This window comes from Oryzias latipes, chromosome 18 (genome assembly GCF_002234675.1).
Source record: "Oryzias latipes chromosome 18, ASM223467v1".
Taxonomy (NCBI): domain Eukaryota; kingdom Metazoa; phylum Chordata; class Actinopteri; order Beloniformes; family Adrianichthyidae; genus Oryzias; species Oryzias latipes.
Genome location: NC_019876.2, coordinates 11318903 through 11339764, shown reverse-complemented (window position 1 = coordinate 11339764; position 20862 = coordinate 11318903). Strand labels below are relative to the sequence as shown.

At 39.8% G+C, this 20862-nt stretch overlaps 1 protein-coding gene across 1 annotated transcript in view; it reads left to right on the top strand.

Moving 5' to 3' along the window:
• Positions 1-20862, top strand: part of col25a1 (collagen type XXV alpha 1 chain) — a 201482-nt gene that overhangs the window by 173980 nt on the left and 6640 nt on the right. Inside the window, exons 18-36 of the mRNA XM_020711604.2 lie at positions 1074-1136; positions 2478-2546; positions 3203-3247; positions 3990-4034; positions 6645-6722; positions 7157-7180; positions 8321-8365; positions 8517-8561; positions 9961-10041; positions 10117-10179; positions 10292-10342; positions 11715-11741; positions 12812-12892; positions 13204-13239; positions 14374-14427; positions 14546-14599; positions 16120-16146; positions 16414-16467; positions 19920-19997. Of these exons, the coding sequence (XP_020567263.1) occupies positions 1074-1136; positions 2478-2546; positions 3203-3247; positions 3990-4034; positions 6645-6722; positions 7157-7180; positions 8321-8365; positions 8517-8561; positions 9961-10041; positions 10117-10179; positions 10292-10342; positions 11715-11741; positions 12812-12892; positions 13204-13239; positions 14374-14427; positions 14546-14599; positions 16120-16146; positions 16414-16467; positions 19920-19997 (1020 nt within the window). The remainder of the gene's footprint in view (positions 1-1073; positions 1137-2477; positions 2547-3202; positions 3248-3989; positions 4035-6644; positions 6723-7156; positions 7181-8320; positions 8366-8516; positions 8562-9960; positions 10042-10116; positions 10180-10291; positions 10343-11714; positions 11742-12811; positions 12893-13203; positions 13240-14373; positions 14428-14545; positions 14600-16119; positions 16147-16413; positions 16468-19919; positions 19998-20862) is intronic.

Genomic DNA, 20862 nt, shown 5'->3' with positions numbered 1-20862 from the left:
TAGGTTTTTACTTCAGCAAATTGGTAATGTCATGTTTGATGTTTAAAAAAAAACACCAAACATGGATAAAGCTAGTTAGCATCTGTTTGGCAGACTTCTGGTCATTTTGAGGGCACTGGATTTAGGAATTGTAGATTCAAATGCACTATATAGTGAGGGAATTCAGACACGACCTCAAGTGCGAAATATGACAAAATAATTTTACTAAAGCTTGATAAGGCAAAATGATTCTGGCAGCAATTCTGCCATATATTTATAATGGAAAGAATTCAGAATGACATATTTTAGGACCAAAAAGCTTGAAAATAACTAATCAATCTAGAATGTTCCACCTGGCATGTTGTGGATGCTTGTTACTGATTTGTTTTTTTGCTTCTCATTCCTGAAAACTTCATGGCCTTGTAAAAAAAACAACGTTTTATTTTAAATTGTATACACTTTATACACTCCTGTTTTCAGTTAAGAGGCCTGTATGGATTCTAACATTTTTGCTAACGTAGCACTTCCTGCTCCCAAGCTTGGCTGGCTCTTTGTTCTTTCTTGCATTGTTTGCTGTGAGTCTGATTTCAAGTTTAGAGGTTTACGACATCAAAAGTACATCACACCTGCAGTGTTGCTGCAGGCAACTGTGGCTGCGGATGGTAACACACTCAGATGTAATGCAAATGGCGGACAGCTTCAACCCAACATATAAACTGGAAGGTCACTCCTCATCAGTGGAAGAAAGAAATCCAGAAATGTCATAGCTTCTTCTCATGTGGCATGCACCTTGGTTTTTCTGGGGAGTTTTCTAATAAGGTTTGTTGTGTCGACTATTAAGGCTCATGAGAGAAAGATGTTAACATACACAACTAAGGGATAAACCAACACACTGCTGCTAGCGTGTTTGATTTAACTGTATGCATGCATCCCACTGTGTGGTCATGTGCATGTAAGAGTGTACCAGCAGTTGAGTGCATGCCTGACACTATGACTATATCTGGCCATGCATCTTGTAAATGCATTTAGTGCTCATTATGCCAGAGATACCCAGTGGAAAAGTAACAGCTCCTCACTTTTTTTGCTTCTTTCAGGGGGAACCTGGATTCCTCGGCCCCCAAGGAGAGCCAGGGCTTCCAGGACTCCCAGGAACTAAAGTGAGTTCTTTAGCCTCTCTTTACAGGGCCTATGTCGTGCTTTTCTTAAATATTTGAGAGTATTTCAGAGTAATCTATATCCATACATATGATAATACCTTTGGCACACCAAGGAACGATTGTTTTAATGAAGTAGTAGTTCATTTAACAACAGTTTTTTCTACCCGGAAGTAAGACGGCTCGATCTCTGAGGCACTGGTTTTTGCTTCTTGCTTCATGACGTCAATCTTGAGTCGGCCTCTGCATTGTGTCTGCGTTTCAACCACAAAAACTGACAACACCTGAAATTCGGAACATCCCAACAAAAAGGGATGTGCATATGAAGGAAAATGTTTAGCCAATCACCGCTAGCTCCATGGAGAAAGTTTGTGTTTATGTTAGTCTGGGGGCGGAGCTGGAAGCACAGACTATTCCTGGAAGCGGCTGTTCCTCACTTTGTGATGTCACAATGTGAGAACCTGCTTGTTTTTGTCGGTTCGGAGGGGCTGGTGGTCAGAGAGCAGGTTTTTAGAGGAATATTGAGTAATGCTGAATGGATCAAAAATACCGCTTTGGGGTTTTTGTGAAGAATCAATATTATCGTACGCTTAAAAGCTCAAAAAGTTGATTTGATTTTTTGATTTTTGATTTTATAGACCCTTAAAGGTAAAAGGTAAAGGTAAAGGTAAACTTTATTGTCTTCAAAGAGGAAATTTTTTCTGGGCCACAGAGCTGCAAACTGTTACCACATACTTCAACATTCACACATCACATACATGATGAAAGAGCATGAAGCGATTACATAGAAAATAGATAAAAACAGATTATACAGATTTACGACCCAGGCCCGACCCACACAGTCGAGAACATGACTAGAAAAAAGTAAAAAATTTGTAAAATGTTTAATACAATCCCTTAAAACCACATTGGTAAAAGCTGTTTTTTGTAAAATCCAGTAACTACTCTCAACACAAAAACAGAATTCTAACACATTTCTGACCTTGAGTAATTTTTTGTTGACAAAAAAAATGAAGCAAAAGGTTTTGTATGAAATATTCCTAAACTTTCCTAAAGGACCCATCAAAGCAAGGACACGCTGTGCAGATTCTTTATGAATACCTACAGTCCACCACGTAAATCTGCTGAGTCAGCACACTTCCTACTCCTCTGTCATGTACATATCACAGATCCTTGAAAGAACTGAAGGCTCTGCCTGATGTTTTGAAGATGGACTCCAACTTTTATGCTGACGGAAAAGCGAAAAACAAGCCTTGATCAGCAGTTTTCTGCAGGCTGCATGACAGCAGCGCTAAGTCATCTGTGTTATGGAACTGCTTTTTGTTTTTCCTTCTGTCTGCGCAGGGTGAGAGAGGTGACCATGGACCTCCAGGAAAGGGTGAACGAGGAGAACTGGGACCTGTTGGACCAAAGGTCAGTGAATTTGAAACCTGGCCAAGCTTTACAATAAGAACCTGAGTTAAATTTGTCTTAAAGCTTCCTCCACATTGTTTTGCTGCCATCTAGAGCTTATTAGCCTAAAATACACACAGTGGAATCATGGATTTGAGAAAGAAAAATGCATTCCTTGATAAATGAATCACATTACATGTTGACCATAGAAACTTGGATAAATCATTAAAGTCAGGAATGAGGTCCAGGTTTTCTCCAGAGTCAGGGTAAAGTAAACCAAATAAAAATAAATTGCCTGTGTTTATGTCTGCTGCTGATCCTGCAGGTAGCTTAAGCTCCAGTCTAAACTTGGAGAGCTGGTTCACATCCTATTAGAGGCTCCACAAGGGAAACCCTGCCTTTGTTGGAGACATAATTCAAATAAACACTTTCTCCAGTGCCTGGCAGCTCTACGTCACGTGTTTTGATCCCGTTGGAGCATCAACACATGTGGGAGGTCGATGTTTTTACGCTGCATTGGAAATGTGCTGAAGTTAAATGATGAAATTGGATTAAACGCAGGCTATGAGTTATTTTTTAAATTTCTTTCATGCCATGCTCACTCATGTACTGTAGACAAGCTTTTTTATAGTTTTTCTGTTTTGTTTTTTTGTTTTGTTTTTTGCTGATTCATGCAGGGTTCCCAGGGAGAGCCGGGTACACCTGGCTTGAAAGGGTCAAAGGTGAGCATACTTCTCATATTGCCTTATTTAAGCAAATACTGACGAAATGAGCTCAAGTCTGGTTATACCGACCAAATAGATGTTTGCAATGAACCTGGATTACCACTACACATTTTGTAGTTACTGAAAGACCCCTTCCAATCATCTTTTGATCCGGTTTAAAAGCATTTCCAGTAGTCTTTTAATTATGATTATGCAATTTTTCTGCCCAAATCCCAAAAACGTGTCATTTTCTAGGACATAGTTTATGGAAAGCGGCAGCGAGTTCATTAGAAATTCACCTCTGAGTCGTGGGCGGGACTATTGGCGCTGAACAACCTCACCCCCTTCCCCTTGTTGCTGTGTGGCATTTTAGTCTTATAGTCTTGTCAAATAGTGTGTTGTTGTTGTTTTTTTCTCCTCCTGATTAAACAGTTTGAATAAAGAAATACTCAGAAAAAACATTTTAAACTTACTTTTCCTAATGTCTTCTATCATGAGAAAAGTGCTTAACACACCATAAACAGATTTTTTTAATGGGTCTTTAGTTGTTTTCCATTAAAAAGCACTTTGCTGTATTCTCTAAGCCAAAATTTAACAACACCTGTAAAAAGTACAAGTACATATAAATATATTTTATCCCCTCTTTGTCAAATGTTTTTACCCAAATTTTCTTGAAAAATTGGTCGTATGCTATTCTGACCAACTTACCTTCCAACTGGTCTCAGGATGTTAATAAAAGTTTTGTTTGCTTTGTCTTTAGGGAGAAACTGGAGATAAAGGAGAGCTGGGGTCAGCTGGCCCAAAGGTACGCGACTGAAAGACATTTTCACGACTTTACAAGCATTTTAGTTAATATTTTTAAGATATTTCATTTGGGTTGGACTCAGTTGGACTCATTGATTTGATTTATTTATTTGATTTTATTTATTGATTTATTTCAAGCATTGTAGTCAAAGCAATAAAGAATTTACACATATTTATCAAACTCATTACAGAAATGATGAAATGCATAGATTAAAAAGACAGAATATAAAACAAAACAAAAACGTCACTTACATCACATTTGCTTAATTAAATACAGTGATCATTAACTAAAGTATAAGTAGAGCTTGATTTATTGCTTGAAAAGGAGTGGGAAGAAGCAAGTTTATATAATCCCACCCCTGCTGAGTTCATTCATTTGATAGTTTTACAGTGTTTTGAATCCGGTTCTGATCAGATAAGATTATCTACAAGTAACAAAATTCAGTGCCTAGTAATGATTGATGATCTTCAGAAAACATTCATTCATGATTTCAGTAAACAGTAACGGTACCGATATGTAATTATAATTATCATTAGAACACATGATCACATTAAAGCAGTAATTATTGCTACACATTGCAGATCAAGTAAACAAAATCAAAGCTTATTGGTTGTAATTCAAACCTTTCAGTAATCATTAATGCACATTACGATTAAATACTCATTAGTTGTAATTAAAAGAGCTTTGATTATTTCACCACAATCAAGTTCACACATGTATTTGGAATTATTCAAACACCTGTTGATCCTTAAACCCTCTTTTCTTCATATCCTAAGATATGCGTTTCTTTATACCTTTTCTTGAATATTTGAACATTTTTTGAGCACATCACTTAAACCGGTCCAAAGTTTAGAGCCACACACCGACACACAGAAACTTTTCTTTGTGGTTCTTATCAGTTTGATCTTAAATTTTCTACATCCCCTCAGTTTGTAGCCTCCTTTATTTTCTAAGAACTGTGATATCCGGCTTTATGTACAATTCTGACGTCTCGTTTTTTAAGTAAAAAGAGAGGATGTAGTGAGCTCTTACAATTATTCCCCCAAATGTCTATATAGTAGATGAAATATGGTAGTATTAAGGAGCAGTACATTAAATATCTACTGTTGTATCCTAATATATGTTTAGATTTATTTACGATTGAAATACTTTTTGAGACTTTAGTTTGTATGTGTCTGATGTGTGGCTTCCAACTTAGTTTGTCATCGATGAAAACCCCTAAGAATTTGATTTCTGTAACACTTTCGATTAAGACATTATTTATTTCAATTGAGAGCTCATTATTTGCGTTGTAGTTTCCAAAAGACATCACTTTGGTTTTATCTAGGTTCAAAGATAATTTGTTGTAATCCATCCATAATTTTATTTTGTTTAACTCTGTGTTTACCACATTGATAAGTTCCCTATGATTGTCTGTAGAATAGAATATATTTGTGTCATCAGCAAATAATATGGGTTTCATATTCACTCATTGACTGTGTTTGGCTAAATCCTAATTGCTTCCCTACCCCTATGGCTTCGCCATACCCCTACATTTACCCCCCTAAACGGAGAGATATGGAAAAAATAGTCTTCAAATTCAGACGTTACTACCTCTTGATGACATCATCAACAGCTGCCAGTCATCTACGTTAGCGTGTGGCTGCCAGCGCTCTGAAAACACATAACACAAAACACATAACGCTACAGCTCCTCATAAAAAAAAAACATCACAACAGCTTCAAATGCCCCTTCAACTGGAGCAATAGGGAGGAGCCAGAGGAGTAGGGAAGCAATTCAGATTCGGCCTTTGAGAATTAAACCTGGTGTGTGTCGTCCACCGTAGAAAATGGCCTGCTATGAAATGAAGTCAGTTCAGCTGCCGTTTTTCGCCGTGTTGGAACTACAAATTATCAGTAAGCAGTGATTAGTCCAAATCGGTGTGAGTCACTATTTTTATAGCAACCACTCTCGCCAATCAGGAGTATTCTTGATGGAAGTTCACACCCCTACCACTTGAAAGTGGGCTCAGGACAATCTGTCAATCCAACATTTTGAAAGTTTGACGTGAGACCACCTACTTCTATTGAGGCATTTGACTGGCCAGTTTATAACTTAATAATAATAATAATAATAATGGATTGGATTTATCTGCGCTTTTCAAGACACTCAAAGCGCTTACATTGTGTCCATTATTCATTCACTCCTCTCTCATACTTGGTGATGGTAAGCTACTGATGTAGCCACAGCTGCCCTGGGGCAGACTGACAGAGGTGTGGCTGCCAGTTCGCGCCTACGGCCCCTCTGACCGCCACCGGGATCATTCATGCACATTCACACACCAGTGGAGCCACACTGGAGGCAAGTTGAATGACTTGTACAGATGAAAATAACACAAAATAAGATTTAGCAACAACGTGTTAAAGAGGGGTATCAGAAAAGAATGGTTATTCTGACAAATAGTTGTTTATCACTCAATAGCAGTCTTTGGGATTTTGGCTTCTTGGACCCAGCAGATACTTCCTTCTCACACACAGTCAATGTTTGAACCTCAACACACCTTTTTATGGGGATGATGCTTTTTGTATAATAAATAAAAGCCTTTTTCTGTGTGTTTCTTGTGTTATTTAGGGACCTCCTGGACAGAAAGGTGACCAGGGAACGACTGAAATCATCGACTACAATGGAAACATTCAAGAGGCTTTACAGGTTGGACGATCTCTTTTCTCACTCAGCACATTTCCTTACAGTTTTACTGCTTTCATATCTGTCAGAGAATCGCAGCATCGGTTCTGTTTGATGTAGCCGCTGTTCGTTAAGACTAATAAAGATTTTCATCCATATCTTGATAAAAGAGGAATTGATGTCATAGTAAAGAATAAAAAATCTTTTAGGTAATGGATTAATGACAAATGTTCTTTTTAATAAAACAAATGCTCAGAATACGATTTATTTAGTTTAACCTCATCATCAGAGAATCTGTGTTTAAACTGTCAAAGATTATCTGATGTTCTATAGTATGAGGCCTTTTTGTCCTGATAAAGGCATGCCTTATGTAACTGCAGAAACTGCACACACAAAGGTTTCTCCTATCTGACCTCTGCAATCTTATTCCTTATTTCCTCTCCTTTGGCCTTCTGCAGAAGATTACCACTATTACAGTCACGGTAAATTGGTTTTGTGTGTTCTTCTGTGTTTCATCTTCTGAGGTGGCAGCATGAGCTAAACCCGACGCCCAAACTGGTGTCCACCTGCATTTTGTTTGCGTTTTGCTGTGTTTATTGTGTTTTTTGGTGTTTTAACGTGCTCTTTTTCTGATGATGGAGGACATATATTAAAAATAATTAAGATCAAAATTGCATTGTTTCGTTATTCAAATTGTTGTGAATCAAGAACAGTCACATAAAAATGCAGTTCGAAAAAGAGCATATTTGTGACATAGAAGCCACAAGCTCCCTGCTTTTAATAAATCTGTGTACGTCTTCGTTTTCCTGGTCTGAGCTGGCATTTGGCTCAAATCTGTACAGCTGGATAGCACTGATATTTCTGGCCATTTTTGTTGTACAGATAATCTTAGGTTCCGGTTGTGAGAGGGTGTTAGCTAGTGAGAGTGCCTGTAAACAGAGAGCTCTCAGCAGTGGAAGGGGGAAAGGGGGTGAGTTGCTCTGTACAAATTTTGCAGGAACTTCCCTGCAGAAACTATGTCCTAGAAAACACTTTTTTTCCCTTTATGACTAGTTATTCAAGTTATAAACTCACCAATTGGATGCCTCAATAAAAGTATGTGGTCTTATGCTAAAAGTTTGAATCTTTTGATTGACGGGTTCTCCCAAGCCCACTTTCAAGTGAAGGGGTGTGGCCTTCCAACAAGCTCACTCCTGACTGGTGACAGTAGTTGCCATAGAAATAATGACTGACTGATTTGGACCAATCGCTGCTCACTGATGACTTCTGGCTCCAACATTGCCGGCATCTCCGTTGCAAAAAAATGGCAACTGAATTTACTTAATATGGTTTTCCAGGAATGAAGTCACTCAGTCCAGTTCTCATGTACAGTCAATTGTAGTATTTGAGGTTTTTGGTGTGAACTGAACACTGAAGATGTTTCGTTTGTGATAAATTCAGTTGGTAAAATATATATACGTGTGTCCATAAGATTGTGTCTTTTAGTTGAGCATCTTGTTCTCATAAAGTGATTGTTTGCTATTCATTTCATTGCCATAATCCATAAATCAATTTAGGAAGAAATGTGCATTCTAAATTGATTTGAATTATGATTGAAATCTATCATCACTGTCTTTGTTCAGGGTCCTCCTGGCCCAGCTGGACCAATTGGACCACCGGGCATGAAGGTAAAATAATTTATTTTTCACAAACCCTGTTAAAATTTAAACAGAATGTTCATGTTTGGGGGAATTTCCCTTCATTTGATTAATATATTAATGACGATCACCATCCTTTTAAAAACACATTTTCTTTACATTTGTAATTATGTGATCTTAGGGGGATCGTGGTATGCCTGGTCTCCCTGGACTTGATGGAGAAAGAGTGAGTTCAGCAATGGCTTTTCAAAAAGCGACTTATATCACTTGATGACTCCAAGTCTCTGGATGCTGTGGGAGTATCTTGGCTAACACGTCTCTGCAGCATCACGTGGCAGTCGGACACTGTACCACTGGAGTGGCAGACAGGGGTGATGGTTCCACTTTTTAAGAAGGTGGACCAGAGAATGTTTTTCTAACTACCGGGGAATCACACTCTTCAGCCTCCCTGGAAAAGTCTTTGCCAAGGTACTGGAGAGGAGAGTTAAATCTCAGATCCAGGAACAATGATGTGGTTTCCGTCCTGGTCATGGAACAGCAGACGAGCTCTCTCTCTGTGGAGGGTGCTCTGGGAGTGTGGGGTCGGGAAGCCTTACTGAGGGCTGTCCGGTGTTTGTATAACCGGCGCAGAAGCTTGGTTTCTAGGCACAACCAGGGGCCATTGCAGGTCTAGTTTGGGGAACACAGGATTTCTTTTCTGCTCTTTGCAGATGATGTTGTCCTGTTGGCTTCATCGGGCCAAGACCTCCAGTGTGCATTGGGGCGGTTTGCGGCAGAGTGTTAAAATATCTTGAGTTCTTGTTCACGAGTGAGCGAAGATTGGAGTGTAAGATTGACAGGCGGATCGGAGCAGCATCCTCTGTTATGCGGTTTGTTCTACCGGTCCATGGTGGTGAAGAGAGAGCTGAGTCAGAAAGCAAAGCTCTCAATTTACCTGTCGATCTTCATTCCAATACTCGCCTATTGTCATGAGGTCTGGGTGATAACCGAAAGAATGAGTTCCTGGCTACAAGCAGCTGTAATGAGCTCCTCCGTAGGGTGGCTGGGAGCTCCCATAGAGATAGGGTGTGAAGCTCGGTCACCCGAAGACAGCTCAGAGTAGAGCCACTGCTTTTCCACATCGGGAGGAGCCAGTTGAGGTGATTCAGGCATTTGGTCCTGATGCCTCCTGGATACCTTTTTGGTGAGGTGCTTCGGGCATGTCCTACTAAAAGGAAGACTAAGGACACGCTGGAGAGACTATGTCTCTCGACTAGGCTGGGAATGTCTCGGCAGTCCCCCCAGAGGAGCTGGAGGAAGTGGCTGGGGAGAGGGAAGTCTGGGCATCTTTGCTTAAAATGCTGCCCCTGTAACCCAGTCCCAGATGAGCGGAAGAGGATGGATGGATGGATGGATGGATGGATGGATGGATGGATGGATGGATGGATGGATGGATGGATGGATGGATGGATGGATATTGGATGGATGGATGGATGGATGGATGGATGGATGGATATTGGATGGATGGATGGATGGATGGATGGATGGATGGATGGATGGATGGATGGATGGATGGATGGATGGATGGATGGATGGACTTATATAACTTATTTTCCATTTTTAATTTTTATATCCAACTCATTTAGGGCTATAAAGGTTCCAAAGGAGACATGGGAATGCCAGGAGCCTCCGGGGAAAAAGGAGCAACTGGTTTGCCAGGCTTACCTGTAAGAATTGAGGTCCAACCGAGGAGTTCATCTGACCTTAAATGAAATTACATTCATAAAGATTTTCATCAACAGGGTGTCAATGGGGCAAAAGGAGACAAAGGAGACTCAGGACTTCCTGGTTCTCAGGGTCCATCTGTAAGGAAAAGCAATTTGAACATGCTGTAAAAAACAAGATATACAACAAAGGAGTTTTAATGCAGTCACAAAACAATGCTTGTTAATTTTATGATGTACTTTTGTGTTTTAGATCAGTGGCCCTCCAGGGCCACCAGGACCCCACGGGCCCCCGGGACCTATGGTAAGTGTTTAGTGAAAATAATTTCAAAATCTGTCTCTAAACGTGAAAGGAGCCATAAATTCTGCCATGTTAGACAGGTAGTTTCAGTAATTACTTGTCAGATAGACCAGTGTTTTTCAACCAGTGTGCTAGTGTGCCGCGGCACACTAGTGTGCCTTGGGAGATGGTCAAGTGTGCCGTAGGAAATTACCCTCATTAACTGATCTAAAAACATTTTCCATCTCCAGGAAATCAGCTCTTTGTTCATCCAAACAGGCCCTGATAAAACACTGAGTAGTTAGGAATATAAAAGATCATAAAATTATTTTTTCTTTGTGTTTATTTGATTCTATTAAAGACATTTTGATAAGAATGATGGTACCGCGATTTAGCTGCAAAGAAAGCAGTTTGCGGAAAAGTCCCGCCCCTTTAACTGTCTCCGCCAATCATTCTTGAAGGCTTAATCACATGTCAGCAGTCTGACCAATCAGAAGTGGTTAAAGTCTTAACTTTCTTGTTCCAATTTAGCTCCAAAAGTCACTCAGTTCTAACAAAAATACCAGCTAAAGCTCGTCTTTGGCGGTGTAGCTTTCCACAGAATCCGGTATCAATTCGTGGAAAAAGTGAACAAAACAATGAAGCTCAGAGACGCTAATCTTTCTGCCCTTTCGCGGCAGTTTTGACACATCTCCCATAATGCAATGAGTTAAAGGGACCGCTTAAACGTCTTGAAACCACAACGAACACACATCAAACAGTTTTTAAATTTTTTAACTTAACTTTTATTACATCTTTTAGAAATAAACAGCTGCAGCTTCCTGCTTTTTCTGCCACAATTATCACAAAAATGCATGTGAGATTGCGGGGGGGGGGGGGGGGGGGGGGGGGGGGGGATTGCAGATCAATACAGACTATGAGTTTCTGCTTTTTTTTTTTTTTGGATGCTGGTGTGCCGCAGGATTTTTGTCAAGGTTAAAGTGTGCCGTGGCACAGCATACCTTGCAGGAGTACATACCTGCTTTATTATGCCGCCAGAGCATTGTGACACAGTAACACAATGCAACAACATTTGCTCAGTTAAGAGTTTTGAGTCATGTTTCAACAAGTTTGAAGTGCTAATCACTTAATCACTACATATGTAGCACAAACAGTTGCAGTTTCATTATTACACATGATATGAATTCACTCGTTTAAGGTCACGCCGAGAACACATATGTAAGGAAAATGCAGCCTGGAACAGTTGGAAAACCCTTTCACCTCTTCTTTTCATTTTCATAGAGTAGTTTTGTTTGTTTAAAGAAAATCCCTTTTTTTTAAAAAAAAGAAAGAAAAAAAACCCAGATGTAAACCTGAACTATACTAATCTACTCATCCTTCTTGTTTTACATTTTAGGGACCCCATGGCTTCCCTGGACCAAAGGTAAATGTCACCATGAAAGTAAACTATAATTTATGTTCAAAGACCCACTCCAATATCAACATGTTTTTAACGTGTTCTTGTGGCATTTTTCTGATGATGGAGGACATATATACAAAAAGAAAAAGAGTTTTCATCTCTGAGAATTGCTGTATTGAAATTGAATCAGAAGCAGCCAAAAAATGCAGTTGGCAAAAGCTTGTAGCAGTGACATAGAAGCTACAGTCGGCGAGCCACAAGCTCCCTGCTCTGCTCCATTCTGGTGCTTCCACCTGTTGACGACTAGATCCATATTGGAGTTGTAAGGGGCTGTAAGCTAATTGGGGAGCATGTAAATGGATGGATGATGGGAATTAGGGGCGGCCTTACTCCACTTCAACAGTTCTGCCCACAACTCAGAGGGGAATTTCCTGCCACTCTGCAGAAATAATGTCCTAGAAAACTACACTCTGTTTTTGTTTTGTCTGAAAATGGCATATTCATAATTAAAAGACCACCAGGAATGCTTTTAGAATAGATCAACAGACTTTTGGAGAGGGTCTTTAAAGTATAAAAAGGGCATTTAAATAACATAATTACATTTTTATATATATTGCAATTAGTTCTGATTCTAACTGTGAACACATTATACGCATTTATTTAACACAGTCCCGTACCTGCCGAAATGTATTATATAAAAAGTTACCCATTTTAATGTGAGAAATTTTACATATTTTAAATTAATTTATAAAAAAGGTTAATAAGTCACAAGAAATGTGTTTTATAGCTGTTTTTAGAGATGAATGATAAACTGTGAATGTAGCATTCGTTTATTTATTTCAGAACATTACTTAAGTTGTGTTACTTTTTAAGGTTTTGATAATCTTTTTATCAACTTTTAACGTGTTCAGTTGGAGCCCAGAAATGGTCGTGGAAACTTGTGTAGCGACGTGTAAACGCAAGAGTTGAAAGCCCAAAACGCGCATTTACGCACATGGGCTTCTCATTAAAGTGGTCGCTTGAACATGCGCTGCCGAAGGTGGTGTAAAAGTAACTTAAAAGAAAGTTTTACACCTTTGCCTGTATCGTTTTAGGGGGATCCTGGTTTGCACGGTTTGAAGGGCATGAGAGGAGAACCGGGACACAAAGGGGACCGTGGACCTCTGGGTCTCCCTGTAAGTTGCCCAACAAACCATAATCATTCATAGAAACCCCTGCCATCCAGCTGCTGCCAGACTCCTTGTCCTGCATAAGTGTGCATAAAGAGTGTGTGTATGTTTATGTGTGTGTGCGTGTGTCTACAGTACCTGCTGCACCTCCTGTCTTCATTTTCATTTGCCCGTTTGGACTGCTTTGCCAGGCTCTCCTTGTAACACACATGGTGTAATTAAGTTGACGTTGCTGCCATCAAGCTGTCCTAATAACAGTGTTCATCTGGTACTAATCCCGCCTTGTTCATGTCACTCATACCTCCATAACCGCACAGGGAGCCTCCGGCTTGGACGGCAAGCCTGGAATTAGGGTGAGTGTCATGTGACCAAGAGGCTTCACCACTCCAACTGGTGTCTTCTTCTCCCTGTTAGCTCAGTTTTTCTTTATTCCATGTCACCTCATCCTTTATTGATGCTCAAAGAGGAAGCACTCATTTTGTTTACATCGCATGGCTGCCCAACTTTGGTCCTCAGGATCCCACAACCCTGTTTGTTTTCAGGTATTCTGGTCTCCCAGGGTGATCAGGTGATTCCAAGTCACGATTTACCTTATCAGGTTAAAGTCCCACTCCGATCATCTTTTGATCTATTGTAAAAGTGTTTCCAGTTGTCTTTTGGCTATGATTATTTTAATTTTAGCCAAAATAGAAAAACTTGCCATTTTCTAGGACATAGTTTCTGCAGAGCAGCAGTAGTACATTTGAAATTGGTGCAGAATAACCCCGCCCCCTCTTCTCCTCCTCGTTGCTGAGAGCCCTCTGTTTACAGGCTCTTGTGCTACCGCACAGCCCCTCCCCCTCTCTAACCTAACATTCCCAATGCAACAAAAATCCAGCCGTACAGTTTTGAGCCGGATGTTAGCTCAGACGTGGAAAACAAAGACGTTCATGGATCTAATCGTCTACAAGTTGATACATCAGAATTGGATGGAGCAGAGAGCTTGTGGCTTACCCATATTATATTGTACATCAAAAATTGCAGCATTTTTTTGTCTGCTAATGATTCACAATGATTTGAATAAAGAAATACTCAATAATCCAATTTAGAGCTTAATGATTGTAATGTATGTCCTCAGTCATGCATCAAAAACAGGAGTGGGTCTTTATCCAGGATAACTGAAAAGCAAGTAGAGTGGGAGATTTCGAGGAGCCCGTTTTACATCCTTGTACATTTTTTGAGCCACTCAGAGTTCAATGACCGTGCAGAAGTTGTTTTACGGCTCGTGTTCCGTCCTGTGTTGCATTAACTCAGCATTAACACGCACGCATACATTAACTGTGTCAGCAGTGCTGTGTAGATGTCCTTTGTGGCCAGTGTACGTCTACTACTCTGTGTGCCGGGTGCAGTTCAGGCCAGATTCTGTGCATTAGGAGGGAAACTTTACTTGATGAGGTGTGTGGAAAATGGAAAATGGAAATTCATGGTGGATGCAATTTTTTTTGCAGGGCACGGACGGGCCTCCGGGTCCTGCTGGTCCAGCCGGACCAAAGGGGGACATGGTAGGACAGATGTTTTGGTAGTTTCTTAAATCCAACAAAGTTGTTACCTTTGTTCTATTTTTTTTGTTCTGCTTCAAAGATAAAACTCATGTTAATGAGGTTTGTTGATGTTCATTAGGGTGAAAAAGGATCTCCAGGTGAGCCAGGACCTCGAGGACCCTACGGTCTACCAGTAAGTCTTAGTATTTGCAGCTTTCTCTCGTTTATTGTGGAAGTTATGTTCTAAAAATAACCTGCAACAGATAAACTCAGTGAAGAAGGATTACGGATGTTTATATACTTTTTTCAGACAGACATGAACTTTTTCACACTTTTCTCTTGTTTGTTAAAACCTTAAAGTTCAGACCGTCGTAGGAAAAAAGGGTCCAGTATTGTAGAATGAAAACTGAGGCTATACGTTCACAATCCAGGCTGAAATTACCCAATTCCGATTTTTTTGCCCCTATGCGACCTGTATCTGATCTTTTCATGACAGTCTGAACGACACAGATCCTATCTTTTCAAATGCGACCCAGGCCACTTGGGTATGTGGTCATGAATCCGATACGTATCCGATCTTTTCAAATGTGACCTCTGTCTGAACGGCCAGGCCACATGTATCCACCCGTACGACATTGAGACGCCACAAACCTCATAATTCTGCGTTGAAGTAGGCGGGAACTAAAACATAAACACCAACCATGGCGGGCAATGCTGCTGAGACCAGTCAGTGGAAGAGAAGCAAGGTCCCCGATTGGATTCATATTTGAGGTGACAGCTCTATTCAGGCTAAACTCAAGGGCTCTTATCGCAACCGGGCGGTTTTTCAATAAAATTCCAGCGAAATGGCCGAACGTGGGGTTGAACATTTCCCGCAATTACTTTTTTTTTCTCTCCCTTTCCGACCGTGGTCAGAAGCGCGGGGGACTGAAGGTGGATCCTCCTTCGGTGTTCACTTCCCCGTTCAAACCCTCAGATTCTCCAGAACGGGTTAATAAAGAGTCCATAGCATTTATTCTGGGGGAAGCCTTCTTTTTTTATCGTTCTCCTTCTTCCTTAACACACAACATGAATGTGCGCCCCCACTGCCCCCCTCATTCTCTACCTCGCTGCACATGCTCTCTCCTCTTTCTTACACACACACACACACACACGCGCAAGCGCGGCCCCAACACACACATATCCCCATTCCACAACAGAGGGTACAGACGATCCCGGCTGCAATTCCTTCTTAAAATGAGAAGATTGTAATTGTGCTGGCTCCTTTGTGAAAATAAATTTAATAATGCAAAAAGAGCTCAGCTGTTGACAACACTGTTGTTGACATCCATTGTTAACGTTAGCTACTTCAGCAAACAACGAGTGACGTCGTTCACCGTTGAGTACTCTTCTGCGTTATTCTTCTGGGTTATTTCATGGTCACACAGGAGATCACAAAAATTCGCATTTAAATGGAAATGTGAACGGCCTTGCAAAAAAAATCAGAATTGAGTATTAAGCCCTGCAGTGTGAACGTAGCCTAAAGCAACAATTTTTTGTCAAATTTGACAAATTCTAAGGCTTGAGTCTCTAAGAAGGAACAGACAGTATGTCCCACTGTGTGACCTTGGTCAGTGTATTACATGTGTTTAAGAACCAAAAACAAAACTTAAACTGGGGTTGCAGATTTAGTTGTTAGCGTTAACTAAATCCACACCATTTCCTTTTTTTCAGGGAGCTGCTGGAACACCAGGATTGGATGTGAGTTCAGCAACATCTTTTAATTTTCCGTGTGTCAACACTGTGTAAGCATCCCTCACAAATGAGGAACCCATGAGCCTAGCTTAAGCCGCAACATTGCCCACCACTTCCTCTGATTGTTTTTCACCAATACTTATGAGTTTCTTTCATCGTCTTTCATTCCATGTTTTCTTTCCTTTCATGTGTTTAGCTCTGAGAAAACTGGAAACGCGCTGCTGAGTGTGAGCAGTGAAACCCAAGTAATAAAGTTTAGTTGTGCTTTTGCAGGGGTTGCCAGGCTTAAGGGGAGAGAAAGGCGACGTTGGGGATAGAGGAGAAAAGGTAGAAGTAGATGTGCTTTGATGGCTTATTTCTTCCCCTAACACTGCAGAGGACTGATGTCAATGGACAGCAGAGATATCTTCTTTTAGTAGGAAATCACAGAGTAGCTAGAGACATTTTACCCTATTTTAGGCATTACCAACCTAGAGATGTTCTTTTATTTTGAAAATTTGATGTGTTTGGAACTTCATTGAATCCTCGATTCATAAGTGTCACACCAGGGTATCCATACTTTGCATTAAATGCCATTCCAAAGTCTCCCAAAGCAGCTTTTGTTCTCCACCCATCAATGGTTTACCATCTCATTCTTTCAAGTCCAGTCCCATTTTGAGACATCCAAAACGATTTCAACATTTTAGCCCAAACACGTCCATTGACAACAGTTGCTTTTAACATCCTCCTTGGTAGTTTTTCTGTGTTTTCCATGCACAAACTCAAACCTGATGTATTTCTCCTCCCTCAGTTCACGAGTCTGTCGCTAACCTGATTTTTGCTCATATTAACAAAAGCTTTATGTCTTTAATGTTTACTGTGTTGAAGGTATTATGAATTTTCTGGGCAGATCAATGGCTTTAAGAATTAATCATATTCCTCCACTCCAGACTTTCATCTGTGACGACCAATATTTCTGTGAAAGAGAACAAATCCCATAAACAGTTTCTCAATTAGGCATTTACAACTAGAAAAAAATGGTGGCATCTACTCGTTGTGGGCTTGTTACCTTTATAAATAACGTAGTACAGTGTTCCCCTGCTTATTCAAATTTGAATTATGCATGTTCGCAGATTTTCATTTAGTCATGTGGCTCCTCCGGTTTATCACAAAAGCTCAGACAACTCAAGACGCTTGTGTGAGACTTTTACGTCCAAAGGAGGTACTGTGGCAAAGTAGGGGAGCAGAGATGAAGAGCACGCCGGACTGTCGGCTTCCTTGCCGGCTGCTAAAGAATATTTTGCAATAATCACTCAGAAATGTTTCAGAAGGGTTTGAAGAAGGATCTGTGACGGACATTCTAGGGCCGCGGGGGCGAGTGGTTCTCTGTAATCCAGGATTCGCAGCTGTTTCTGGTCCCTAACCCCTCATGAAAACAGGGGGAACACTGTATTTCTAGAAAAGGAAAAATTCAAATAAAATGGTGTGCAACTATAAAAAAGGATAATAAACCTTAATATTAATTTGTTTTCTATGGAGGAACTGATTGATCTAAAAAAAAGTTTCTTTATCTGTCCTTTAAGTCGGCATTAATCATAGTTGAAGTACTTTCAATGAGATACAAGTAAGAAATGATTCAAATTAGGGATGTCCCGATCTGTCTTTTTCTTGGTTTTGATTCAATTCATTTGATTTTGAGTGTATGCCGATACTGAGTCCTCATCCGATACTTTTTAATACCAAAAAAACAAAAACAATTAATAAACAGAATCACGTTTTCCCCTCGTTTTATATTATTGACCTTCTTTTATCATTTAACACTTAAACACTTCTGTGAAGTAGCTTCCACAATTTAGTATGTAATAATTCAACTAGCCAGAAACTAGAAAAAATATTTAATACCTAGTAGTAAAATAGTTGATAGTTAGTCACGTGAGAATGTTTGGTGACTGTAATTTTAGGATCTTCAGAACATTTTTGATTATATGTGAGTCATATCTCCATTAAAAACTCTTAAAAATACGAAACAATGACTTTCTTCCCAAATTATTGTTGTAGCATGAATAAAAGTATTCATAACTAGCTTAAATCAGAGTAACCGTTTTAGTAGTTTTGCACTGTTTTTGAGAGATTTTTCATTTTTTTATGATTTTTTTCCAAAGCTTGAACTTTGTAGACGGTCCCTTGGCAGTCATTTCTCTCTTATTCTCTCTTAATTTTCATTGAAAAGAATAACATATACATTTTGACATGCCTTTGAAGGTCGTTTGCATGAAGACAAACCAATAGAGACACTTGCTGTCAGTTATATTAAGAGTTTTTCAGCCTGGAAGTCCGAATCTTTGAATTTACTGATCTGTTTTTGTGCGCCTCATGCTTAAACTGGTGCCGCATTCTGCTTAATGGCAATAAAATTTAGCAATCTGTTAATAATGTGCGGACGTCTAGTAGAGTGTTATTCTGTAAAAATAAGCTTAAATATATATCGCGGATCGTAATAAGGATAAACTTATATCCGATTCCTGATCAGGATGCAACATCCAAATCGAATTGATTCTGACACTACCTGATTGGGCCAGATTTCCGATCACGTGATCGGATCGGGACATCCCTAATTGAAATCCTAGAGTTCTGTTTAGTTCAATTCATTTGTTTCAATCATTCTAAAAAATCACGATGAACTACATATATAATGCTTTTGCACTCTAGTCTCTAACATTAGCAAGCTACACAAGCTCCAGCTACAACAAAACATTGTAGCTGATTGTATCTGACTCTCATTGTGTATGCTATATTTTAACTATATGACTTATCTTTTGACATAACTTATTTTCATTTCCTTCAATCCTGTTTGATTTGAATAATAAAAAGATTTAAATGAAGAATTTTTCAATGGATGTGACTTTGCTTTTCTGGAGAGTTTTTCCTGCTAGTCTTTCTCCTCCTTTGTGCCCTTTGACACCACCTTGGCAATGAAGTGTTTTCTACTCCTTCCTACATTGCTATCCCTATTTTTGTCCTCTCCCTGTCCCAAGGGTTGTGCTTAGAAACCCCCCCAAACTGCCTGGTGCCCTCTCCTATCTAACCTTTTTGACCATGACTTCTTTGTGGCCATGGCCTCTATTCTTTAATCCCTCCTTGTAGTTGTCCTCATTGTGGAAAAAATGAATTAAACTTGATTGTATCCACAGGGGGAGAAGGGAAAGAAAGGCAAAAAAGGGCCTAAGGGCGAGAAAGGAGAACAGGGTGCCCCAGGATTAGATGCACCCTGCCCATTGGTATGTCTCAACTGTGAGCCGGAGGTTTCGTAAAGGCTGTGAAGCAGCGACCCCACACTAGGGGGAGCTCCCCAAGACCACACTGAGTCCCAACTTCCTGTCCCAGAAAGACTAACGATGAAGAAAAAAATAAATTTAATCCCTGATTTTTCATAAAAACTTATGGAAGCGTACTTTATTTGATTAAAAGAAAGTAACGGGCAAAATGTAACAAAAAAGACTAGAAAGACACAAAAAAATTAAAAACGAAAACACCATTTTTTTATTTTTTTTTATCTGAATACAGAGAAAAAAATTGCACAAAAACACTTTTTTTTTCTTGTATACAATACGCTTCTATAAAAACCCAAATGTTCAGACACAAAAAACCCTAAAATAAAATTCTGGGTTGGATCGTGGATTCAGCTTCCTCACCGGGGAGCTCCTTCCTTTCCTGTGCGTCTGTCATGAGAGGCAGATGCAGACGGTTTAGAGGCGTCCACCGCCCTGTCAGTAACACTCCTAGGTCATCTTTGCAAACAGGGTTTCCGGGGATTTAAGGGTGAAAAGGGGGAACCAGGGCAGCCAGGTCTGGATGGGCTGGATGCCCCATGCCAATTGGTACAGTATTTCTCTTTTTCCTAATCCTCTCACCTATGCATGCTTTCCACCTTTAGCCATCACTAAAACAAACCTATGCATGAATTAAAAGACTGGAGAAGCACCTGTTATTCCAATCACCGTTTCTGCTCATAAAAAAAAAAGGCACAAGTATAAATGTCACTAACACCTACAAAGTAGAGGACATTGATCATTGATCCTTACCTTTCCCCTTTAACTGAATCCTGTCATTCTCTTGATTAAAACTGGAAAATAAAGTTCAATCCCGCATCCTTCCTACTGATCCTGGTTGGACCAGCTACCTTTTAACTGGATGCTAACAGATCCCTGTGCTGGAGAGTTAACCATGCTGTATTAGCATGGACCCCCCCTCCTCAAACTCTTAACTGTCTTTTCCCTTCCTGTTTTTGTACCAATTGGGCCAGACCATGTTTAGAAAAGGAAAGGGTGACACAGCAGATCTACAGCATTTATGATCGTTTCTGTTAATCAAACACTTGTGTGATGCATAGTCATTACTGTTATGATCAGAAATGTTGATTTTTGTTTTTCCTTAGACTTCATTCAAGATGCAATTGGGATTTACTGTTTAGTTTAACTCGGGACAAAACCCGTTTGATTCAAATAAAAAAACTACGTAAAATCCAACGTTTTATCCTAGCTGAAGACTTATTCAGTGATGTCATCATAATGTGCATGATTAAGGTTTTCCTGTGTGATTTGTGCATGTTTAGGATCATTCTCCATCTTTGTCATCATATTTAATATGCATTGTTTTAGAATAACAGTTATGAGTTAAACAGTTTAAGTTATAATCTAGAGTCGAGTCGAGTCAAGTATTTTGCAAAGATTATATTTCCTGAAA